This window comes from Entelurus aequoreus, linkage group LG01, assembly GCF_033978785.1.
Source record: "Entelurus aequoreus isolate RoL-2023_Sb linkage group LG01, RoL_Eaeq_v1.1, whole genome shotgun sequence".
NCBI lineage: Eukaryota > Metazoa > Chordata > Actinopteri > Syngnathiformes > Syngnathidae > Entelurus > Entelurus aequoreus.
The window spans coordinates 100,751,607-100,778,352 of NC_084731.1; the positions used below are offsets into that span (position 1 = coordinate 100,751,607).

At 41.0% G+C, this 26,746-nt stretch overlaps 1 protein-coding gene across 7 annotated transcripts in view; it reads left to right on the forward strand.

The window, feature by feature from the left end:
* The first annotated feature begins 1,054 nt into the window (after positions 1–1,054).
* The window catches only part of LOC133660340 (bcl-2-like protein 1), a 36,843-nt gene continuing 11,151 nt past the window's right edge, over positions 1,055–26,746 (forward strand). The window contains exons 1-10 of one of the 7 annotated variants that reach the window (XM_062063774.1): positions 1,063–1,355; positions 1,427–1,497; positions 5,037–5,258; positions 5,338–5,396; positions 10,579–10,650; positions 11,996–12,061; positions 12,177–12,233; positions 12,304–12,435; positions 12,517–12,583; positions 17,454–17,594. In XM_062063774.1, the coding sequence (XP_061919758.1) occupies positions 1,186–1,355; positions 1,427–1,497; positions 5,037–5,258; positions 5,338–5,396; positions 10,579–10,650; positions 11,996–12,061; positions 12,177–12,233; positions 12,304–12,435; positions 12,517–12,534 (867 nt within the window). In that variant the 5' untranslated portion in view covers positions 1,063–1,185 and the 3' untranslated portion in view covers positions 12,535–12,583; positions 17,454–17,594. Of the gene's footprint in view, positions 1,356–1,426; positions 1,498–5,036; positions 5,259–5,337; positions 5,397–10,578; positions 10,651–11,995; positions 12,062–12,176; positions 12,234–12,303; positions 12,436–12,516; positions 13,136–17,453; positions 22,058–25,803; positions 26,101–26,746 lie in introns of those variants that run through there. The other 6 variants (XM_062063753.1, XM_062063784.1, XM_062063766.1 and 3 more) reach the window with 6 other exon arrangements.

The window sequence follows — 26,746 nt, forward strand, 5'->3', positions numbered from 1 at the left end:
CCGTGTTGGCTTTTGATTTACACTTTTGTTTTTGGTAAAACTTCTATTTTGAAGTCCAACACAGTGCATTACGGAGACCCTACCCTCTGGTTTATAGCTATCAGCACCTAGTAGTGATGGCTCCGGCAACACCGATGCATCGGCGCATGCGTCGAGCTCATAGAGCAAAACCCTGTGTCGGTGCGCGTACCGCTTTTAGAAAGTCACGTGACCGATCATGAGCTGTTTTGGTCACGTCACTGTGCAATCTACTAATAAAAGTTTCAATCAATCAATCAATGTAAAGCGTTAACAGAGCAAGCTACTGTGGCCTGGTCACCCGTGTATCTCACAGGCTTGATGAGATGTCCTCCCACATGAATGCCTTCATCCACCTGACCTAAGGCATCTCCCAGCAAAGCTTCAGTATAGGTGGGTTAGTGACAGGGAGGGCCGCCAATAGGAGATAGTGGGTGGGTTAGTGACAGGGAGGACCGCCAATAGGAGATAGTGGGTGGGTTAGTGACAGGGAGGACCGCCAATAAGAGACAGTGGTGGGGTTAGTGACAGGGAGGACCGCCAATAAGAGACAGTGGGTGGGTTAGTGACAGGGAGGACTGCCAATAGGAGACAGTGGGTGGGTTAGTGACAGGGAGGACTGCCAATAGGAGACAGTGGGTGGGTTAGTGACAGGGAGGACTGCCAATAGGAGACAGTGGGTGGGTTAGTGACAGGGAGGACTGCCAATAGGAGACAGTGGGTGGGTTAGTGACAGGGAGGACCGCCAATAGGAGACAGTGGGTGGGTTAGTGACAGGGAGGACTGCCAATAGGAGACAGTGGGTGGGTTAGTGACAGGGAGGACCGCCAATAGGAGACAGTGGGTGGGTTAGTGACAGGGAGTACCGCCAATAAGAGACAGTGGGTGGGTTAGTGACAGGGAGGACTGCCAATAGGAGACAGTAGGTGGGTTAATGACAGGGAGGACCGCCAATAGGAGACAGTGGGTGTGTTAGTGACAGGGAGGACCGCCAATAGGAGACAGTGGGTAGGTTAGTGACAGGAAGGACCGCCAATAGGAGACAGTGGGCGGGAACTCTGAGCTCATCTGCTCTCCTCCGGTTCCAACGGCTAGCTTGAGCTAGCTTAGTCAACTCAGAGTAGGTTGACTCGGAGTTAAATAAAGGGGTCAATAATGTGATCCAACATGGACACATGCCAAAAAAAACGCTCCGCCTACTTCACGCCATTGGAGCTGGAGATTTTAACTGAGTCGTACAGCGCCTTTGAAGACATCTTCCAAAGGAAAAGTAACAGTGTGGCGGCGGTGAAGGAGAGAGAAGCCGCATGGCGGACCATCGCGGACCGCGTCAATGCGTCAGTTGGCAGGCACACTCTTTTCATTTAGCCACTTTAGCACCACTTTTCACTTCATTTCTTTTCTTCAGCTGTAATCTTTCCAGCGAAAAACGTACGTGGTCGCAGCTTAAAATGAAGTATAAGAACATTATTCAAACAGGTAAGTTAATACTAAATGTTTCATTTATATTAAACATTTCCCGCAATAGAGGATATGCTTAATTCATGCATTCATTCTTCATTCATTCAAGGGGCTTTTTTCACAAATGCAACTTCAAGGAAAATATAAGTAAATTAATGTTTAAGATATTGCTTTTATTTTTCTTTCAACCTATGGCAGACTTTTTGATTAATTGTTTGAAACTTTTATTAGTAGAATGCACAGTACAGTACATATTCCGTACAAATGACCACTAAATGGTAACACCCCAATAAGTTTTTCAACTTGTTTAAGTCAGGGTCCACTTAAATTGATTCATGATACAGATGTATACTATTTTCATAATACAGTCATCACACAAGATAATCATCAGAGTATATACATTGAATTATTTACAATCCGGGGTGTGGGATATGGAGGGGAGGGGGGGGGGGTTAGGTTTGGTTGGTATCAACACTTCAGTCATCAACATTTGCATCATCAGAGAAATTGACATTGGAACAGTGTATGTCTGACTTGGTAGGATATGTACAGCAAGTAGTGAGAGAGATCAGAAATTATAAGAAAAAGTGTCTACATTTGATTGTTTACATTTGATTATTTACAATCCGAAGAGGTATGATGAGGAAGGTGTTAGTTTAGGGTTGAAGTTGCCTGGAGGTGTTCTTTTAGTGTGGTTTTGAAGGAGGATAGAGATGCCCTGGGCACATTAAGGCTCCGGCCCGTTAAGCTTTTCAATCTGGCCCGCCGGACATTCCCAAATCATTGTTTTAGATGTTTAAGATGTAAAGTGTAGCTGCCATTATGATGTGCACTCATCTTTTCTAATGACCCTAAGTCTTCAACTACCGTATTTTCCACACTATAAGGCGCACCTAAAAACCTCCAATTTTGTCAAAAGCTGACAGTGCGCCTTAGATATGGACCAATATTGAGCCACAACAATCCTAAACTTAATTTTCATAAAGTTTAGGTCTCACAACTACGGTATGCAGCCGCCAACTTCTTTTTCCCCCGTAGAAGAAGAAGCGCTTCTTCTACGGTAAGCAGCCGCCAATTTAATTTTCCCCCGTAGAAGAAGAAGTTCTTCTTCTATGGTAAGCAGCCGCCCCCGTAGAAGAAGCGCGCGATGCATGCTGGAATTTATGACTGCGCGAGGCGTGCCGTTTTGAATTCCATTTGTTTGTTTATGTAAAGACCCAAAAATGTCTCCTATTAAGAGACACGCTTACGACGCAGACGATCAGTCATGCAGTAGAACACGGGAATAGAGCAGCAGTGACACTGACTCCATTAATGACGACTTCGACGAGACGGGCATGTCGGATGCCGTATCCGCCCAACTGTTTAATTCGGACACTGAAGAAGAATAATTTGAGGGATTCGTGGATGAGGAATAACTTCATAAAGTGAGTTTTACATGTTTATTTTGTGTGTAGTGTTGTGTGACATTAACGTTTGAGCAACGTTGAGTTATTGATATATTGTTATTGCTCTGCACTATTTCGAGTGCTACTATATTGTGATTGCACTAACGTTTGATTTACCGTAACAGCATCACTGTTTTTTACCTGTTTATTGAATCAGGGAAAAGTTCCGCTCCACTCTGTGATATAAATGTTGCACTACATGTTATACCTTGCTGTTGTTAAAAGATAAACAAAACACCACGTCACTGACTTTACCTCGGAGAAAATAATAAAACAGCTGTTTATTCATTTTGGGACTGAACAGTTGAGTTGTCAGAACGCTGGTTTGTAATCTATTAATAAAGTTTGACTGACCTGACTGTTTTGTTGACATTCTCTTTAGCGCAGCTCCATCTAATGGATGCATAGGTGCGCCTTATAATCCAGTGCACCTTATATATGAACAAAGTTTTGAAATATGCCATTCATTGAAGGTGCGCTTTATAATCCGGTGCGCCTTATAGTGCGGAAATTACGGTATACTAAGTCTTTCAATGCTTGGAATCTGCATCATATACTAGTTACTATGCTCATCTAATTAGTTACTATGCTCAAGTAATTAGTTACTATGGTCATCTAATAAGTTACTATGGTCATGTAATTAGTTACTATGGTCATGTAATGAGTTACTATGGTAATGTAATGAGTTACTATGGTCATGTAATTAGTTACTATGGTAATGTAAGTGACAGCAGCTCAGGCGAGGCACCAAGCAGTGTGGGTGAGGAGTGTTTCCACAGAGTGTGAATTGTGGGTTTTTCTGGGACAGACGTGGAAGGAGATTTTTACAACAAAGTTGTAAAGTTTAGTGATATATCACATTGTAGGTGGGGTTTTTTTTACCCTTCACGTTCATATTTTGCTGTGTTTGTTGCATTTTTGTTGATTGTAAAATATGTGGATGGAGAGGGGGTGTGACGTTCATATGTTGTCAATATTCAGTGTTTTATCCTTCATAGTTAATATTGTAACTTTCTTTATTATCATGTACATTCTGGGTGTCTCATTCAGTAAAAAAATATAAAATTCCATTCCGTTTTTTAAGGCGGTCTGTCATAACGCTTTTAGCGTTCAATCAGACATTATTGTGAGGTTTTGTATTAGTGTTCCTAAAAATAGATATACTGGCCCCCAGACACATTTTTTTCCTCTAAATTTGGCCCCCCCAAGGCAAAATAATTGCCCAGGCCTGACCTGTGGTAATCATATAGTCTCTTGGTAATTAACATATCAGAATGCAAAAACTATAAATCAAAGGTCAGTTTTGTTCACATATCTGTCCCAAAACAGATTTTTTTTGTGATGTGATAAACACACTGAATAAAAAAAAGTAAATTAGCCAATATAAATCTAATCAAATAAAACCATTTACATAGCTCTTTGTATACACAGGCAAGAGGCAACACAAATTGCTTGACACAAAAATAAGAATGGCATACAGTAGGTACGGAAAGTAGGGCTATTACTTTGATTGTCGATTAGTCAACAATTATCTTAATGATAAATCAATTAATCGGCTAATAAAATGTGCACATATTTAATAGCTCTAATTTTTCCATGGCCTTCTAAATGCAACTTATGTTATTTTAGGCATGTGCTTACCAAATACAAAAATGACTAATTCATTCATAAATATTTACAGTACAGGCCAAAAGTTTGGACGCCCCTTCTCCTCATTCAATGTGTTTTCTTTATTTTCAGGACTATTACATTGTAGATTGTTACATCAAAACTATGACACCTGTGAAGTGAAAACCCTTTCAGGTGACTACCTCTTGAAGCTCATGGAGAGAATGCCAAGAGTGTGCAAAGCAGTCATCAGAACAAAGGGTGGCTATTTTTTTGTGAAGTCCATAACTCCACATGTGTTCATTCATAGTTTTGATGTGACAATCTACAATGTAAATAGTCCTGAAAATAAAGTTGAATGAGGAGAAGGTGTGTCCAAACTTTTGGCCTGTACTGTACATCCAGAGGCAATTTCAGTCTGTCTTAAGCTTTATCTTGAGTTTGTCCAACAGAGAAATGTATTGTCAGCTGTAAATAAATCAACATTTGCGTGTCACTCAGCCAACAGGAAAAAGGCAGAGGTGAGAAGAGCGAGTGGAGAGCGAGCACCGTTGCTGTCACCGGCACGTCCTCAAAAAGAAGAGGAAGAAGAGATGGCCGTGAGTCAGGACACTGGAACCATTCAAGGAATCAAGGAACGTCGTCGGCCAGTACTGGATGGACTACGTGGAGGGATTTCATCACAGCCACTCGCTCCTCAAGACACAAGTGCCTTTGTCAAATGTAACGCTGTTTTTCTTTTTTTTAGAGAAAATATATTCCTCTGCCTCACATTTCATGCAATTTTCATGTGTACCAACAGATTGTGATGGTGTAATCTGCCTTGTGGAGCCCAATACTTTGACAGACCTCATTGTAGCTGTAAGTAAGTCATATGCAATATAGTGCTCTTTAACTACATCACACTATAAGGCGCACTTAAAATCCTTTCATTTTCTCAAAAATCTGCGGTGCACCTTATAACCCGGTGCGCCTAATGTACGTATTAATTCTGGTTGTGCTTACCGACCTCGAAGCTATTTTATTTGGTACATGGTGTAATGAGAAGTGTGACCAGTAGATGGAATTCACACATAAGAGATACATGTGGACTGCAGGCTGGCGGCTTTTAAAAAAAAAAAAATGATGCTAGCAAGTACTGGTAAGCAATCAAAACAAAAACTGATGTTTCATTAAGAATACAGTACATTACACATGGCGCTCAAAAATCTCTCAAAATCTTTAGTACAACTTGGTAAGCTACGAAGCCGCACCGTTTGATGGATTGTCGTAGCATTACGACTACTGTAGTCAGACGTACTGTGCTTCAACATACAGTATTATTATGGTGTGTGCATAATGGCACCTATTAGGAGACATTATCTGGCGTTTTGTTTCAACCAACTTTTCTTACCTATTGGTTCCTGCGGTTATGTATTTGGGATCTGCATAAGTCCCCAAAATGTGCACGCGTCCGCCATTGTAGTCTGCGCTGTAGTCAATAATCAGAATCAGAGTAGTTTTTATTGCCATTGTTTGAGAACGGGTTCACAAACTAGGAATTTTACTTGGTGCAATGGTAGAACAAAAAACACATATAACACAATAGAATAACAATAAGCTCCTTCTTTTTCTCTATTGTCCTGTTCTGGGGCATTCATCCTCCGCTGTTGCCATTTCTAATACAAGGTAGGGTTGTATGGTATACCGGTATTAGTATACTACCGCGATACTAATGAATCATTTTCGGTACTATACAGCCTCTTAAACGTACCGGTCCCGGCGCCCCCGTCGTCATGTCATTGCTGGTTTTACCAGCAGAGGAGCATGTTGGGCAGCGCACACACACAGAGTACTTACAAGCAGACACAGTGTGTAGACAGAAAAGGGAGAATGGACGCATTTTGGTGTAAAAAGTAAAGATAAAGGTGAAGTTATAACACTGAAACACTCTCAGGAAGAGCTGCTTTAACACATGGCTAGCTAGCTAGCGGCTAACATCCATCCACAGTCAGCAGGGTTTTAGCTACTTCTAAATCACTAATATTCACCTCCATGGCGACAAAGTAAGTTTCTTACAAGTAGCATTATCACTGGAGGACGAGGCATAGCTAAACATGCTTCACTACACAGCGTGGTAGGATACAATAGCTCACCGGCACCAAAATGTAAACAAACGCCATGGGTGGATCTACACCTGACATCCACTGTAATGATACCAAGTACAGGCACGTATTTAGTCGATACTACTATGATTACGTCAATATTTTTCGGCATCACAACATCTTTTTTCGTTTTTTTAAAATGTATATTATGTTTATAAAGTCAGTAAATATGTCCCTGGACACATGAGGACTTTGAATATGACCAATGTATGATCCTGTAACTAATTGGTATGGGATCTATACCTAAATGTGTGGTATCATCCAAAACTAATGTAAAGTATCAAACAGAAGAATAAGTGATTATTACATTTTAACAGAAGTGTAGATAGAACATGTTAAAATAGAAAGTAAGCAGATTTTAACAGTAAATGAACAAGTGGATTAATAATTACTTTTCTACCACTTGTCCTTAATAATGTGTACAAAATAATAGGTGTATAAATGACACAATATGTTACTGCATATGTCAGCAGACTAATTAGGAGTCTGTTTGTTTACTTACTACTAAAAGACAAGTTGTCTAGTATGTTCACTATTTTATTCAAAGACTAAATGACAATAATAAACATATGTTTCATGTACCCTAACATTTTTTGGTAAAATAAAGCCAATAATGGAATTTTTTGTGGTCCCCTTTATTTAGAAAAGTACTGAAAAGTATCAAAATAATTGTAGTACCGGTACCAAAATATTGGTATGGTTGCAACACTAATACAAGGTAACGTACAGTTGTAACTTATATCTTTTAGTAGGCTCACTATGGAAGCTAACCTCTGACCATCTCTTCAGGATGTGGGCGCCCTTATTTATGATCCTCCACATCGACAGCGTCTTCACGACGTCATCTTTGTTGTACCACTCGAGTGGTACAACAAAGATGACGTCGTGAAGAAGGAATGAATTATTCCTTCATTTGTTACCAGATTCGCACCTTCTTTCTCTCGTATTACCGCCAGCATCACAGCTAACGTTAGCCATGCTGCTACCTCTCATGCGAGGGCGTATACGTATGTGACGTATGTCGTGACAGTATGTGACGTATGACGTGACGTATGTCGTGACAGTATGTGACGTATGACGTGACAGTATGTGACGTATGACGTGACAGTATGTGACGTATGACGTGACAGTATGTGACGTATGACGTGACGTATGTCGTGACAGTATGTGACGTATGACGTGACAGTATGTGACGTATGACGTGACAGTATGTGACGTATGTCGTGACAGTATGTGACGTATGACGTGACAGTATGTGACGTATGACGTGACAGTATGTGACGTATGACGTGACAGTATGTGACGTATGACGTGACGTATGTCGTGACAGTATGTGACGTATGACGTGACAGTATGTGACGTATGACGTGACAGTATGTGACGTATGACGTGACAGTATGTGACGTATGACGTGACAGTATGTGACGTATGACGTGACGTATGTGACGTATGACGTGACAGTATGTGACGTATGACGTGACAGTATGTGACGTATGACGTGACGTATGTGACGTATGACGTGACGTATGTCGTGACAGTATGTGACATATGACGTGACAGTATGTGACGTATGACGTGACAGTATGTGACGTATGACGTGACAGTATGTGACGTATGTCGTGACAGTATGTGACATATGACGTGACAGTATGTGACGTATGACGTGACAGTATGTGACGTATGACGTGACAGTATGTGACGTATGACGTGACAGTATGTGACGTATGTCGTGACAGTATGTGACGTATGACGTGACAGTATGTGGCGTATGACGTGACAGTATGTGACGTATGACGTGACAGTATGTGACGTATGACGTGACAGTATGTGACGTATGACGTGACAGTATGTGACGTATGACGTGACAGTATGTGACGTATGACGTGACAGTATGTGACGTATGTCGTGACAGTATGTGACGTATGACGTGACAGTATGTGACGTATGACGTGACAGTATGTGACGTATGACGTGACAGTATGTGACGTATGACGTGACAGTTTGTGACGTATGCCGTGACAGTATGTGACGTATGACGTGACAGTATGTGACGTATGACGTGACAGTTTGTGACGTATGCCGTGACAGTATGTGACGTATGACGTGACAGTATGTGACGTATGACGTGACAGTATGTGACGTGTGTAGAAGGTGCGCTTGCTGTCTGTGAGGAGAGACAGGAAAGAGTGAGGAGAGCCTGTAGTGTAATGTCCGCAGCTAAGAGCAACTGCCTGAGAACGTATACTCCAATATCACCATATAGTCATTTTCTATATCGCACAGAGACAAACCCGTGATATATCGCGCATATCGATATATCGCCCAGCCCTATGTTAACGTAACATATTATGGTAAGAGTCATTCCAATAACTATAACATACAAAACATGCTATACGTTTACCAAACAATCTGTCACTCCTAATCGCTAAATCCCATCAAATCTTCTTCCTCGTTGTCGCTTCTAAACAACTCTGCCAACTCCAAAGGTAGACAATGCGCCGCTTCCTCTTCTTTTTGTACGTCGCTTACGTCAGAGTCATCGTCAGTTGCAGTTTCAATTATTCCAGCCTTTCTGAATCCGGACAGGATGGTTTCGGTTGTCACTGAAGCCCATGCTTTGTCGATCCATCCAATGACATCCAGAAAAGTTTCATGGTGTATTCTCCTGGTTGCCAAGAAGCTGTGCTCTCCATCCATCATCCACTGGTTGCCGTGAAGCTGTGCTCTCCATCCATCATCCACTGGTTGCCGTGAAGCTGTGCTCTCCATCCATCATCCACTGGTTGCCATGAAGCTGTGCTCTCCATCCATCATCCACTGGTTGCCGTGAAGCTGTGCTCTCCATCCATCATCCACTGGTTGCCGTGAAGCTGTGCTCTCCATCCATCATCCACTGGTTGCCGTGAAGCTGTGCTCTCCATCCATCATCCACTGGTTGCCATGAAGCTGTGCTCTCCATCCATCATCCACTGGTTGCTGTGAAGCTGTGCTCTCCATCCATCATCCACTGGTTGCCGTGAAGCTGTGCTCTCCATCCATCATCCACTGGTTGCCGTGAAGCTGTGCTCTCCATCCATCATCCACTGGTTGCCGTGAAGCTGTGCTCTCCATCCATCATCCACTGGTTGCCGTGAAGCTGTGCTCTCCATCCATCATCCACTGGTTGCCGTGAAGCTGTGCTCTCCATCCATCATCCACTGGTTGCCGTGAAGCTGTGCTCTCCATCCATCATCCACTGGTTGCCGTGAAGCTGTGCTCTCCATCCATCATCCACTGCTCCCCCCCACCGGCTGCGCAGGACTGCCTTAAAGCCTTCTCACTTTTTATAAGTTACCGCCAATGTTGAAATGATCCATTTTCATAGGTACGGATGTAGTAGCAGGTAGCATCGTTTTTTCCCACAATGCACTTCTGCCATGACCCGCCTCCGCCAAATTTCTCTTGGTTGACGTGTGTGTGACGATTGCTGATATACGCCTAGTCTCTTACGTGAATGAGATAAATAATATTATTTGATATTTTACGCTAATGTCTTAATAATTTCACACATAAATCGCTCCAGAGTATAAATCGCACCCAAACTATGAAAAAAACTGCGATTTATAATCCGAAAAATACGGTAATTAGAACCCATTAATGTGCTTTATAATCCAGTATGTATGAAAGTATACCAAAAAAGACGCCCTCATCAGCAGTGCGCTTTACAATCTGGTGCGTTTGATGGTCCAAAACATATGATATCACAATTTTTAATCTGTAGATTTATTTAGAATTATTTAAGATTAAGAACAATTTATTTTTAATGTATATTTTAGTCTATTTGCATGAGCAGAGAGACTCAATATGCTTCACATTAACGCGTTAAGTTTTCACATTACTTATAGTTTTCATTTTGACAGGATGAGGACGTTAAAGACTCCATGTCTGCAAGTACGGCGTGGGAATTTGAACTTTCTCATGCGGAGGCAGAGGTAATTTCTTAACACACAAAGCCGCTTCTGTCCATTCCTGTGTGAAAATCACAGCGTCACACATATCAATGTTGTTGTCAAGTACTCCCGAATCCCATTGAATTATTATATTCAACTGAAAGACATTAGTGCTAGAGATGTGTCCTGACCCAATTCCGTCTGTGCTACCGTGTATCAATTCACATAAAAGCGATCAGTACCATATTTCAATACTTTTGTTGCATGCATCGTCACGTTCAGTTGCAGGCTGGTCACCGGCTCAAACACTTGGTAGGGAGACAAACATTCAATCAGCGCTGCCAAACTGCCTCTAGGTAATGTTGCAATTTTAATTGCCTGCAAAGCAAGTATACTTAATAGAAAATAAAGCTCCACTTTCCCAAAATACGCTAGCTCGATGCTAATTTACATTGGCTCTGCCATATACATAATACTGATCAGCATGAGCAATGTTACATGGCGATTTCAACACCTCCAAATGTGGTAACTAAGATGCACGTTACAATCAAACTGCTGCTGTGTAATAAATACATTACTTAAGGTATGAACACTTTGTAGGGCTCAACATACATACAAGCATCTGGAAAGTATTCACAGCGCTTTACTTTTTCAACATTTTGTTATGTTAAAGCCTTAATCCAGAATGGAATAAATGTAATTTTGTCCTCAAAATTCTACAGACCATACCCCATAATGACAATGTGAAAATGTTTTTGTTTCTTTTTCAGTTTTGCTAATGTATTCAAATTATACAAATCAAATGTACAAAGGTATTCACAGCTTCTGCTCAACCCTTTGTTGATGCACCTTTGAGGCTGTAATTGCTGCCAAAGAAAGTATTGAGTAAAGGCTGTGAATGCACATGTACAAGTGATTTTATATTTTTAAGAACATTTCCAAAATTAAGAAAAACATATTTTCACATTGTCACTATGGGGTATTGTGTGTAGAATTGTGTCGGAATCAAATAGAAAATCCATTTATACAGCACATCTCCATGTTGAATAAAATAAAATAAAAAAGAGACTGATATTGTTTCTGCTATGCATTGATTAGGAATAATGCAAATTCATCATTTTTTTATTAGGGGAAATGAAAAGAATCCACACTTTAAAAGACACATCTATCCATTTATTTTCTATACCGCTGTCCTTAATAAGGTCAAGGGTCAGCTGATTTCAGGCAAGAGGTCCTATAGCATCACCATTATACTTGAAGCCTCACCTGCCTCCTCCGACCACATGCCATTGCTATACACTTAACCACCGTCATGGAAATTGTCCTCCTTTTTACTTTACAGATCACTTCAAAAATTCTGTATTACTTGTAATGCTCATCTTCACAGAATGAGGACGCTAGAGATACTGGGTCGGCTTCTACGGAGTGGGAATCTGAACCTCCTTCTGCAGTGGTAATACCTTTAGGACAGCCATGGCTCCACCCTCACTTCTGCAGTTTATTGTGTGAAGTTCAGGATTCACTCATTAAATCACCGCAATGTAGAATTGCCTTCTTATGTTTTACAGAGCAACGCTGCACACCAGGAAAATGACTCCTCCACCTCATCGGCAAAGATTGACACTGTGAGAAGAAAACATGTCAACAAGTTGTGGGATTTGTACTAATCGCTGTTCTCCTTTTTTCTATTAACAGTTACCAGTTAAAGACTTGTACAAAATGCATCTTCTCAAGAAAATGGAAAAAAATGACAAAGAAATAATGTACCTGGATCTGCAAATGAAGAAAACAGACCTTGAAATTGAAATTCTCAAACACAAGTTAGAGGTGGGTGTTCAGTCGCTGGTGAATTGTATCAAAGATTTTGCAATATATTTTAAAAACTGCAATTATTTCACCCATTTGTAGGAAATGAAGAACACGTAAAATGTGAATATTTGCAAGCTCCCAACACAAAGTTTGTTCCCATGTGTAGGTGGGTGACCTTCTGAATATCATTGATGGACTGTTAGGAAAAACAAACGCTCAAATTGCTATTCATCTGAAAATCCTCCCACAGTGTATATTTAATACACATTTCATGCGTGGAGTGCAAACAGAATGAATGAATGTGGCATAGTAGCGTTGTAAGCTCTTATGAGAAACTCTGGGTTTTTTATTGTAGAAAACCTGTTACTAACTTGATAGAGCAAACTAGGTTACATATTAGTAACCCACTCAGGGTTGACAGTGCTATTCCTTAAGCAGCAGGGTTTCCTCATTTTCATGGTTCAATTATTTGGACTAAATCTGCTCCGTTTGATGCACTGGATTACAGGTTTATGATCAAATCAGCCAAACAGAAGTCAAGTATATAGCATATTTTCCAAACCATAGGGCTCACCGGATTATAAGGCGCTCTGCCAATGAGCGAGTGTAGGCAGGTCTATTTTCATACAAAAGGCGCACCGGATTATAAGGCGCATTAAAGGGGTCAAACTATTTATTTTTTTTAAATATAAAAGACTTCCTTGTGGTCTACATAACATGTAATGGTGGTTCTTTGCTCAAAATGTTGCATAGATGATGTTTTACACATCATCTTCAACTCACTTTCTGACAGTCTCTTCAGTTTTGTGGGCGCTCTTATTTACGTGCCTCCACTTGGACAGTGTCTTCTCCTTGTTGTAGCGGTGTAGCGTGCAAGGACGGGAGTGGAAGAAGTGTCAAAAGATGGCGCTAACTGTTTTAATGACATTCACACTTTACTTCAATCAATAACGGAGCAGCATCTCCTCATCCGTGGCTCACTAGTGCAACAACAACACCCGAAATGTGTCCCGTGACCGGAACTCTCTAATAAGTAAAGTTCCTTGGGTGAATAATGTAAAGTCACTACACCGGTATGTTTTAGTGCTTTCATGGTGAGTTTACTGACAGATATAAGTAAGAACTTGACACTACTTTATATTAGAAATGGCAACATGAATGTCACATAACAAGAAGATTATCTACTACGGACTACAAAGGCAGATGCGCGCTAATTTTCAGGACTTATGCAGATCCCAAATACCGATCAACGGGTACCAGAAGGTAAAAGTTGCTTTACATAATATTGCGAAACAAAATGCCAGATAATGTCTTACCTTATACACACAGCATAATAATACTCCTATGTTGAAGCACAGTACAATCCATCAAGTGGTGTGGCTTCATAGCTTACCAAAGTCCTACTAAAACATTTTGATACATTTTTGAGCGCAGTGTGTAATGTTCTATATTTTTAATGAAACATATAACATTTTGGTGTTGTTTACTTGAGTCATATTGCAGTCTACACTATCTCTTATGTGTGACTGCCATCTACTGACATACAAATCTACACTTATCATTTCACCATGTACCAAAAAAATATAGCTTCGAGGTCTGTAAGCACAACCAAAATGATTGCGTACATTAGGCGCACAGGGTCATAAGGCGCACTGTCGAGTTTTGAGAAAATGAAAGGATTTTAAGTCTTATAGTCCGAAAACTACGGTATTAGGAAAATACGAGATAAAACGAACAAGACTTAATGAAACAATTTGCACTTCTCACAAAAATAAAAGGTACACTCAAAATACATTGCCTGTAGGGCCACAGAACCTTCATGATATCGTTAGAATAGAATAGAAAGTACTTTATTGATCCCTGGGGGAAATTCAGCACCACAGTTGGGTTACAATAGACAATAAATACTATACAGCATTATTCACATGTGAACAATATAAATATACTATACATATATTCTACATTTAAGTGCAGTCAAGAAGGAACATATGCATTATACAGTGATGGCTGTCGGTATGAAGGACTTCCTGTGTCCTTCCGTCTTGCATTTTGGGAGTCTTAGCCTTCCACTGAATGTGCTCATTCTCTCCGCCAGGTCCGAGTGTAGTGGGTGGGAGGTGTTGTCCATAATGTGAGTGTAGTGGGTGGGAGGTGTTGTCCATCATGTGAGTGTAGTGGGTGGGAGGTGTTGTCCATAATGTGAGTGTAGTGGGTGGGAGGTGTTGTCCATAATGTGAGTGTAGTGGGTGGGAGGTGTTGTCCATCATGTGAGTGTAGTGGGTGGGAGGTGTTGTCCATCATGTGAGTGTAGTGGGTGGGAGGTGTTGTCCATAATGTGAGTGTAGTGGGTGGGAGGTGTTGTCCATCATGTGAGTGTAGTGGGTGGGAGGTGTTGTCCATCATGTGAGTGTAGTGGGTGGGAGGTGTTGTCCATAATGTGAGTGTAGTGGGTGGGAGGTGTTGTCCATAATGTGAGTGTAGTGGGTGGGAGGTGTTGTCCATAATGTGAGTGTAGTGGGTGGGAGGTGTTGTCCATAATGTGAGTGTAGTGGGTGGGAGGTGTTGTCCATCATGTGAGTGTAGTGGGTGGGAGGTGTTGTCCATAATGTGAGTGTAGTGGGTGGGAGGTGTTGTCCATCATGTGAGTGTAGTGGGTGGGAGGTGTTGTCCATAATGTGAGTGTAGTGGGTGGGAGGTGTTGTCCATCATGTGAGTGTAGTGGGTGGGAGGTGTTGTCCATAATGTGAGTGTAGTGGGTGGGAGGTGTTGTCCATCATGTGAGTGTAGTGGGTGGGAGGTGTTGTCCATCATGTGAGTGTAGTGGGTGGGAGGTGTTGTCCATAATGTGAGTGTAGTGGGTGGGAGGTGTTGTCCATAATGTGAGTGTAGTGGGTGGGAGGTGTTGTCCATCATGTGAGTGTAGTGGGTGGGAGGTGTTGTCCATAATGTGAGTGTAGTGGGTGGGAGGTGTTGTCCATAATGGCTAGGAGTTTTGCTAGACTTCTCCTCTCTGACACCACCACCACCAGAGAGTCTAGCTCCACTCCCACCATGTTACTGGCCTTCTTTACCAGCTTGTCCAGTCTGTTTGCGTCCCTCGCTCTCAGTCCGCTGCCCCACCAGGCCACGGCGTACAAGAAGGCGCCCGCCACCACCGACTCGTAGAACATCTTCGACATCTTTGTACAGACGTTGAAGGATCCTAGCCTCCTGAGGAAGTAGAGTGTCCCTTCTTGTAGAGTGTCTCAGCGGGTTTTGATCCATTCAGCTTGTTGTCCATGTGTACTCCCAGGTATTTATAATCCTCAACCATGTCCACATCCACCCCCCTGAAGGAAACAGGGGTCGCCGGAGTACTCCTCCTTCCCAGGTCCACAACCAGCTCTTTGGTCTTCATCATATTGAGCTGGAGGTGGTTCTTTCCACACCATGTGACAAAGTCCTCCACCAGTGCCCTGTATTCCTCATCGTCACCATCCTCAATACACCCCACTATCGCAGAGTCATCAGAAAACTTCTGAAGGTGGCAGGACTCTGAGTGATAGTGGAAATCGCTGCTGTAGATGGGGGAGAGGACTGTGACCTGCGGGGCCCCGGTGTTGCTGACCAGCCTGTCAGACACACAGTCCTGCAGTCGCACGTACTGTGGTCTGTCAGTCAGGTAATCAACAACCCAGGCCACCAAGGGGGCCTCCACCTGCATTGTCTCCAAATTCACACCCAGTAGCCCAGGCCGTATGGTATGGAAAGCACTGGAGAAGTCAAAAAACATGACCCTCACACTGCTCGCAGGCTTGTCTAGGTGGGTGTGGGCTCGGTTCAGCAGGTAGATGACTGCGTCCGCCACTCCCAGTCGGGGCTGGTAGGCGAATTGGAGTGGGTCCAGGTGGGGCTTGATCGTCGGGCGGAGTTGTTCCAGGACCAACCTCTCCATGGTCTTCATGATATGGGAGGTTAGAGCCACAGGCCTGTAGTCCTTCGACGTGCTGAGTTACACAATTGCTCCATTAGTATCACAGTTTATCAGCAACAGGGCCGCCCCGCCCTAAACATAGAACACGCGTAGTGCCCCGCAATCTGGGGGAGTTCCTGTTGTCTGTGTCAATAAAAATGTCAAACTATTGACAGGGCGCTTCATATGAAGTTTTATTGCATAAAACGTATTGCAAATGACTTCCTGCTCCATCACTGATAAAAAATATAACTGCAACTTTCCCCACACAGCTTATCTGGTAAAGGTAAAGGTTGTTCTAGTAATAATGTAGGTTTTAATGTTACCATTTTTATTTTGCACTAAAAAATATTGAACAACTTATTCCATTTAATTCATTTTGGTACATGACATGCATTAAATTAAAGTTTGATTAAAAATAGTTCATACAAATGTTTTAAATAAATAAAAAATGGTGAACATGTGTAATGGTGTAAAGGGGAGGGAGTGCCTCCAAACAAGATTTTGCTTAGGACCACAATTTAGTCTATTGAACTGATAGAAAACTTTCTTTGGAATCACAAGTCAAAGTGAAAAGCAGATTTTTATTTTGAAGGGTCTAAATGACAAAAAAAGCATGCAATAGCATGTTGCATCAAATATTGAGTTGAGAATTGTATTGGCATGCGTTACAATTTTGTCTGTCAAAGTTGAAATACATTTGTCAAGAAAGAGGAAATGCCACATTGATGCACTTTATTTCCAGGTTATTGCAGGCCACATTTTGACACTTGTGACAGTGGAATGTATTGTGAACAAAATAACATGACAGTAATCCAGGAAAATCTAAATCGTTCACCTTTTGAAGGTCTGATTTCAGTATCATCTTTAAAATAGAAGTGGACAAATTAGAGCTGAGGCGGGTTCAAACTGTGGATTTTTTCAAGCCAATTTAAAACTAAGCTCAGTCGTGTGTGTGTGTGTGTGTGTGTGTGTGTGTGTGTGTGTGTGTGTGTGTGTGTGTGTGTGTGTGTGTGTGTGTGTGTGTGTGTGTGTGTGTGTGTGTGTGTGTGTGTGTTCCCTGCAACATCTTGCTCCTGATGAGATAACTGATGGGATCACCTCCCAGACCTCCATTAACTCCCAGACAGTCTGTCGCGGGACGTGGCGGCTGAAGATGGAACAAGGCGTGACGCCCCGACAGTCTGTCGCGGGACGTGGCGGCTGAAGATGGAACAAGGCGTGACGCCCCGACAGTCTGTCGCGGGACGTGGCGGCTGAAGATGGAACAAGGCGTGACGCCCCGACAGTCTGTCGCGGGACGTGGCGGCTGAAGATGGAACAAGGCGTGACGCCCCGACAGTCTGTCGCGGGACGTGGCGGCTGAAGATGGAACAAGGCGTGACGCCCCGACAGTCTGTCGCGGGACGTGGCGGCTGAAGATGGAAGAAGGCGTGACGCCCCGACAGTCTGTCGCGGGACGTGGCGGCTGAAGATGGAACAAGGCGTGACGCCCCGACAGTCTGTCGCGGGACGTGGCGGCTGAAGATGGAACAAGGCGTGACGCCCCGACAGTCTGTCGCGGGACGTGGCGGCTGAAGATGGAAGAAGGCGTGACGCCCCGACAGTCTGTCGCGGGACGTGGCGGCTGAAGATGGAACAAGACGTGACGCCCCACTGAGGCTAGATTGGATCAAGTCGGGGGAAGGAACGGACCGCCATCCATAATCCAGATGTTTTTGTCATGCAGGAACCGTTAACACCACTGGCAAGGAACCTGGGGCCCAATCTACCATGGATCTCCTCATAACATACTGGTAGTCAGGGTACCTCTCGCTAACACAAGCAGGTGTTTGAGGATTTACTTCCCCAGGATGTCTCAGGCAAGACTCTCTCACTGTCTATGGCGGTATAGCTCGGTTGGTAGAGTGGCCGTGCCAGCAACTTGAGGGTTGCAGGTTCGATCCGACGCCATCCTAGTCACTACCGTTGTGTCCTTGGGCAAGACACTTTACCCACCTGCTCGCAGTGCCACCCACACTGGTTTAAATGTAACTTAGATATTGGGTTTCACTATGTAAAAGCGCTTTGAGTCACTAGAGAAAAGCGCTATATAAATATAATTCACTTCACTATCTGAGCAGTTAATAGGTTGTATTCAGTCACATGATTTGTTTTCTTACGTCCACCAAACCAACATGGCTACTGTGCAGCAAACAGAGTACACAAGGGGCCTAGATCTTACGACTAAAAGCAGATTTGAGCAAAAACATCAAACCTTGCAATAAAATCAATAGTTATCGCAAAAAGATTTAAGTGATCTCAAGGACTGTCAGTCCCGTTCAGAACTATCTGGTGCTCCAGATGCCATTCTACACGACAAAACAGATGAAAAGCTGGAAAAGCACAGAGGTCTACAACTTCTTTGTGTGTGGCTGGGTCATGGAAATTGCTATCAAGACTCTCCCGGATAAATCATGCATCATTTTTGCTCAGCTAATGTTGCATTTCGTGATTTACTTTGCGTCCTTGTAAACAAACTGCAAGTAGTACCACTTGATTCACTCTTTTATTTTCCCATCATGTTAATTGCTCATAAAGATAATCGGGGACACCACTAAAGACCTGGTTGGTTGTCACAGAAGACGGAGAAGTGATCGCAGCTCACTAACTGCATGGCTGGGTAAGTTTTGGCCTTGTTGCTGGCATTGTCACGAGTAGGGTAAGGTTTTCCCCGTCTTTATCAAAATATAACTATAACTTTCAACGTTGTGTGTGTGTGCTGAAAATTCATTTATGATTGCTGCCATCAGTGTGTGAATGTGTGTGTGTGAATGTGGAAATAGCGTCAAAGCGCTTTGAGTTCCTTAGAAAGGTAGAAAAGCGCTATACACGTACAACCCATTTACCATTTAGTAAAAGCTTAACTCGTTTAGGTTTTGTCCACGTTTGCTTTCTTTTATTCAGACTTGCAGAGTTGGTGCGTTACGAAACACTTGTGGCGTTTACAACAAATATCAAGATGATACTTCAATGGGAAATACTGCAGGTTTAAAGTACATCAAACAAAGTGATCACTGCAAACGTGAAAGTTCTCCCACTCTGCTCCCTTGGACTGCAGTCTTTTCGTAAAATCTTGCACTCTTTTGTCCTTCTTTATTACGTCTCAAGTTTTAACTCTAAACAAACTTTTATCTTTTTCGCAATTTGAACGGTTCTAACAGCCTAAAACAACGCAAGCATGGGCCTTTTTTTTTTTTTTTTTTGAGAAAGCCAAAATGCCGCCCAGAATTCTTTGACAACAGACGCTCGCTTGACCACCACTTCCAGTCTCGCATAGTTAATGAGCCAGACGTGACATTAGTTGAATACAACCTTTACATGTAAAGTGTTAGGTTTAATTCCTAAATCATATCAAACATTTTGTTACAAAAAGCTTACATAGCACAAGTGTGCAACGGCTCGTCCTCTTGCATGCATGCTGCTCGTTCCTGGAAACCAAGCGGTGTCGGTGCTGATGTTAAAGCCAGAGGAAGTTCAGAACTGAGTCAGCGGACTGTTATTCGTCCTCAGCACCTGCAGCTTTCCGTGCGCCCTGGTTTCTTGGCTGTACTGTTAAGGATCCAGATTGCTTCCACTTTGCAATAACCTCTTTTACAGTTGATTCTGGAATCTTCAGCTGGGAAGAAATTTCACTGACTGACTTGTTGCAAAGGTGGCATCCAATTACGGTGCCATGCTGAAATTCAGAGAGCTCCTTAGATTCATCCATTTTTTCAAGTTGTCTGCAATGGGACTGAATGAAGCACTGGAATTCAACAAGTACTTTGTCCTTGTAGTGTGTATGCCACTAAAAGACAAGAGAGGGATCAAAAGTGGCTAGTTATCAACAAAGACTGAATGAAGCAGTTTTCTTAGATGGGTGTAATAGAATATACAGTTAGGTCCATAAATATTTGGACATTGACACAATGTTCAGTATTCCAGCTCTGTGCAACACCACAATAAATTGAAATGAAACAATGAAGATGTGCTTTAAGTGCAGACTTTAAACACCTTTTATATGTGCCTTACACCTTTTAAGGGACCAAAAGTAATTGGACAATTTGCTACTCAGCTGTTCCACGGCCAGGTGTGTGTTATTCCCTCGTTATTTAATTTACAAAATAGCAGATCAAAGGCCTAGAGTTCGTTTCAAGTGTGGTATATTCATTTGGAATCTGGGGAGGTCATCTCTCAATATGAAGTCCAAAGAGCTGTCACTATCAGTGAAGCAAGCCATCATTAGGCTACAAAATCAAAACAAACCCATTAGAGAGATGGCAGAAATATGAGGTGTGGCCAAATCAACTGTTTGGTACATTCTTAAAAAGAGAGAACACACTGGTGAGCTCAAAAGCCCTTCACAACAGTTGGCCAGATGAAGAAAACTCCCCAGGAGGTAGGTGTATCTGTCCAAGTCAACAGTTAAGAGAAGACTTCGCTAGAGGAAATACAAAGGTTTCATCGCAAGGTGTAAACCATTGGTGAGCCTCAAAAACAGGAAGGCCAGATTAGAGTTTGCCAAGAAACATCTAAAAGAGCCGGTGTAGTTCTGGAACAACACCTTATGGACAGGCGAGACAAAGATCAACTTGTAGCAGAATTATGGAAAGGGAAGGAACTGCTCAAGATTCAAAGCAATACCAGCTCATCAGTGAAGCATGGTGGTGGTAGTGGCATGCATGGCTGCCAGTGGGACTGGATCTCTTATATTTATTGATGATGTGACGGCTGACTAAAGCAACAGAATGAATTGTGAAGTGTTTGGGGCAATATTATCTGCTCATATTCAGCCAAATGCTTTGAAACTCATTGGACGGCACTTCACGATGCAGATGGACAATGACCCGAAGCATACTGCCAAAGCAACCAAAGAGTTTTTTAAGGCAAAGATGTGGAATGTTCTGCAATGGCTAAGTCAATCACCTGACCTTAATCCGGTTGAGCATGCATTTCACTTGCTGAAGACAAAAGTAAAGGGAAAATGCCCAAAGAACAAGCAGGAAGTGAAGACAGCTGCAGCAGAGGCCCGGCAGAGCATCACCAGGAACCAAACAGTGTCTGGTGACGTCTATGGGTTCAGACTTAAGGCCTGGCACAGCATCACCAGGGACCAAACCCAGCGTCTGGTGACATCTATGGGTTCAGACTTAAGGCCCGGCAGAGCATCACCAGGAACCAAACAGTGTCTGGTGACGTCTATGGGTTCAGACTTAAGGCCTGGCACAGCATCACCAGGGACCAAACCCAGCGTCTGGTGACATCTATGGGTTCAGACTTAAGGCCCGGCAGAGCATCACCAGGAACCAAACAGTGTCTGGTGACGTCTATGGGTTCAGACTTAAGGCCTGGCACAGCATCACCAGGGACCAAACCCAGCGTCTGGTGATGTGTATGGGTTCCACACTTCAGGCTGTCATTGACTGCAAAGGATTTGCAAGAAAGTATTAAAAAGTGACAATTTGATTTATGATTATGTTAGTTTGTCCAATTACTTTTGGTCCCTTAAAACAGTGGTCCTCAACAACTGGACCGCGGCCCGGTACCGGTCTGTGGATCGATTGGTACCGGGCCGCACGAGAAAAAAATATATAATATTTTTTTTTATTTTATAGGGACGGCGTGGCGAAGTTGGTAGAGTGGCTGTGCCAGCAATCGGAGTGTTGCTGGTTACTGGGGTTCAATTCCCACCTTCTACCTTCCTAGTCACGTCCGTTGTGTCCTTGGGCAAGACACTTCACCCTTTGCCTCTGATGGCTGCTGGTAGCGCCTTGCATGGCAGCTCCTGCCATCAGTGTGTGAATGTGTGTGTGAATGGGTGAATGTGGAAATAGTGTCAAAGCGCTTTGAGTACCTTGAAGGTAGAAAAACGCTATAAAAGTACAACCCATTTATCATTTAATTATCACTTATTTTATTTTTTTAATCAACATAAAAAACACAAGATACTTACAATTAGTGCACCAAGCCAAAAAACCTCCCTCCCCCATTTACACTCATTCATACACACAAAAGGGTTGTTTCTTTCTGTTATTAATATTCTGCTTCCTACATTATATATCAATATAGATCAATACAGTCTGCAGGGATACAGTCCGTAAGCACACATGATTGTATTTTTTTATGACAAAAAAATAATCCCCCCCCGGTCCGTGGGACAAATTTTCAAGCGTTGACCGGTCCGCAGTTACAAAAAGGTTGGAGACCAATGCCTTAAGGTGGAAGGCACATATAAAAGGTGTTGTAATTCCTACACCGTTCACCTGATTTGGATGTAAATACCATCAAATTAAAGCTCAAAGTCTGCACTTAAAGCACATCTTGATTGTTTCATTTCAAATCCATGGTGGTTTTGTACAAAGCTGGAATACTGAAAATGGTGTCAATGTCCAAATATTTATGGTCCTAACTGTAAAGGTCAAACTTACCCTATGTGATAAGACAGGTAGGTACAACAGGTAGACGGGTCTGTGACGTCAATCTGAAGAATAAAAGAAATCAACTATAAAGGTACAAAATACCCATCCATCCAGTTTCTGCCGCTTGTCCCTTTCGGGGTCGCGGGGGGCGCTGGAGCCTATCTCAGCTGCATTCGGGCGGAAGGCGGAGTACACCCTGGACAAGTCACCACCTCCTCACAGGGCCAACACAGATGTACAACATTCACACACTAGGGACCATTTAGTGTTGCCAATCACACAAAACGTTTGCAGGGTGACGTTTTACAAAAAGTACTGTAGCTTTGATCTTTCACAATGAAGACGTTAGTGACTTTAAACCGTCACATGTGAAATGTTATTCATCTTAATCCAATTTCCTCAATTTAAAAAGTGCATCCGGTTTCAGTTTTAACGCAACCGCAAGTCAGCGATTTAGATACTAAACCAATCATTGTTTTATTTATAAGTCAGCAATAGAGATACTAAACCAATCCTTGTTTTATTTATAAGTCAGCAATAGAGATACTAAACCAATCATTGTTTTATTTATAAGTCAGCAATAGAGATACTAAACCAATCCTTGTTTTATTTATAAGTCAGCAATAGAGATACTAAACCAATCCTTGTTTTATTTATAAGTCAGCAATAGAGATACTAAACCAATCCTTGTTTTATTTATAAGTCAGCAATAGAGATACTAAACCAATCCTTGTTTTATTTATAAGTCAGCAATAGAGATACTAAACCAATCCTTGTGTAATTTATAAGTCAGCAATAGAGATACTAAACCAATCCTTGTGTAATTTATAAGTCAGCAATAGAGATACTAAACCAATCATTGTTTTATTTATAAGTCAGCAATAGAGATACTAAACCAATCATTGTTTTATTTATAAGTCAGCAATAGAGATACTAAACCAATCCTTGTTTTATTTATAAGTCAGCAATAGAGATACTAAACCAATCCTTGTGTAATTTATAAGTCAGCAATAGAGATACTAAACCAATCCTTGTGTAATTTATAAGTCAGCAATAGAGATACTAAACCAATCATTGTTTTATTTATAAGTCAGCAATAGAGATACTAAACCAATCCTTGTGTAATTTATAAGTCAGCAATAGAGATACTAAACCAATCATTGTTTTATTTATAAGTCAGCAATAGAGATACTAAACAAATCATTGTTTTATTTATAAGTCAGCAATAGAGATACTAAACCAATCCTTGTTTTATTTATAAGTCAGCAATAGAGATACTAAACCAATCATTGTTTTATTTATAAGTCAGCAATAGAGATACTAAACCAATCATTGTTTTATTTATAAGTCAGCAATAGAGATACTAAACCAATCATTGTTTTATTTATAAGTCAGCAATAGAGATACTAAACCAATCATTGTTTTATTTATAAGTCAGCAATAGAGATACTAAACCAATCATTGTTTTATTTATAAGTCAGCAATAGAGATACTAAACCAATCATTGTTTTATTTATAAGTCAGCAATAGAGATACTAAACCAATCATTGTTTTATTTATAAGTCAGCAATAGAGATACTAAACCAATCCTTGTGTAATTTATAAGTCAGCAATAGAGATACTAAACCAATCCTTGTTTTATTTATAAGTCAGCAATAGAGATACTAAACCAATCCTTGTGTAATTTATAAGTCAGCAATAGAGATACTAAACCAATCCTTGTGTAATTTATAAGTCAGCAATAGAGATACTAAACCAATCCTTGTGTAATTTATAAGTCAGCAATAGAGATACTAAACCAATCATTGTTTTATTTATAAGTCAGCAATAGAGATACTAAACCAATCATTGTTTTATTTATAAGTCAGCAATAGAGATACTAAACCAATCATTGTTTTATTTATAAGTCAGCAATAGAGATACTAAACCAATCATTGTTTTATTTATAAGTCAGCAATAGAGATACTAAACCAATCCTTCTTTTATTTATAAGTCAGCAATAGAGATACTAAACCAATCCTTGTTTTATTTATAAGTCAGCAATAGAGATACTAAACCAATCCTTGTTTTATTTATAAGTCAGCAATAGAGATACTAAACCAATCCTTGTTTTGAGCTCAGTGAACGGATAACTTCAAAACTGGCGACAATTAAATATAAAACTCACTAAAGGTGTAAAAATATGAATTAGTTATTTGTGTATAAAATTGATGACCTACAGTGAAAAATAATGCGAAAAGAAGAACAACACCGCATCGTACCTTTTATCCAGCCTTCGAGCTTCCTGTTTCCGGTGATTTGGCGCATGCGCAGTAGCTACACTATTAAGTCCATAGTCTTTGTTGCTCTGGATTTAAAATGCATACCAATCAAAAGTGCTCACTGACGACCACATAAGTGCGACCTATCTTTACTTGGATGTTGTCAATAATACACAAATATATATACTATATGTATCTTGTCAATAATACACAAATATATATACTATATGTATCTTGTCAATAATACACAAATATATATACTATATGTATCTTGTCAATAATACACAAATATATATACTATATGTATGTTGTCAATAATACACAAATATATATACTATATGTATGTTGTCAATAATACACAAATATATATACTATATGTATCTTGTCAATAATACACAAATATATATACTATATGTATCTTGTCAATAATACACAAATATATATACTATATGTATCTTGTCAATAATACACAAATATATATACTATATGTATCTTGTCAATAATACACAAATATATATACTATATGTATCTTGTCAATAATACACAAATATATATACTATATGTATCTTGTCAATAATACACAAATATATATACTATATGTATCTTGTCAATAATACACAAATATATATACTATATGTATGTTGTCAATAATACACAAATATATATACTATATGTATGTTGTCAATAATACACATATATATATACTATATGTATCTTGTCAATAAAAAAATATTGACATCGTTCTACATGTCAAAAAGACTTTCTTTTTTTCCATGGACTGTTACACAGAAAACGTCAGAAGTGTGCAAAGTTTTTGTTCCAAAGGTTCACGCTGGGATGACGTCATCTGTACTACTAAACGTGTGGTCAGCTTCAAAGTGCACGACCATCGTGACGTCACCGTAGGTTACTTTCGGCAAGGTAGCTTCGCACGTTATTGTCTTTGGTCAGGAAATTCCTCTGCTCAACAACATTTGACTTCTTTAGGATATCTGAGTCAATTTGAGGTTTTTTTCCTAAATAGATTTAGGTAAGTGCGTTTTAGTTAAAAATTATACTTTATGTTTATAAAGATTTTTTTAAAAATCATAATCTGGCAACATGCTTTTCTAGGTGTTGTTTCTATCAGCATAAAAGTAATCATGACAACATCTGTTTAAAATAACATTTGAAGAGTTCTGTATGACACATTTATTGCAGGCTTTCCAATAGGAGGCCCGTGGGCCAAATCCGGCCCGCTGAAGCGTTTTGTTTGGGCCGCCAAACACAAACCATTGTGTTTCACAGAATACTGCATTGTATGCATATTTGCTATTGTGAGTGGTCATCAGTTCCATTCGTATTTGTATTTTATTCACTCAATAATAGAAAGTAATTGATACTATGTCAAAATAAATCATGAATGAGAAGGAGCAGAAGAACTTTTTCTCTGCCCTCTATTTGCGGAAACACAACATTAGCTATTCAACTTTCAACTACTGAAGCGGCACTAAGTCGTTTTTCTACCTTCCTAAAATATTTTCATAACTTTTGGGATGATACATGGATTTACTACTAGTTGAATGGCCTGAAGGGTGTTTCGCTCCAACAGGCACTTAGCAACTTGGAGGAAGGTGGCAGGAACACTGACACACAGGCACTTAGCAACTTGGAGGAAGGTGGCAGGAACACTGACA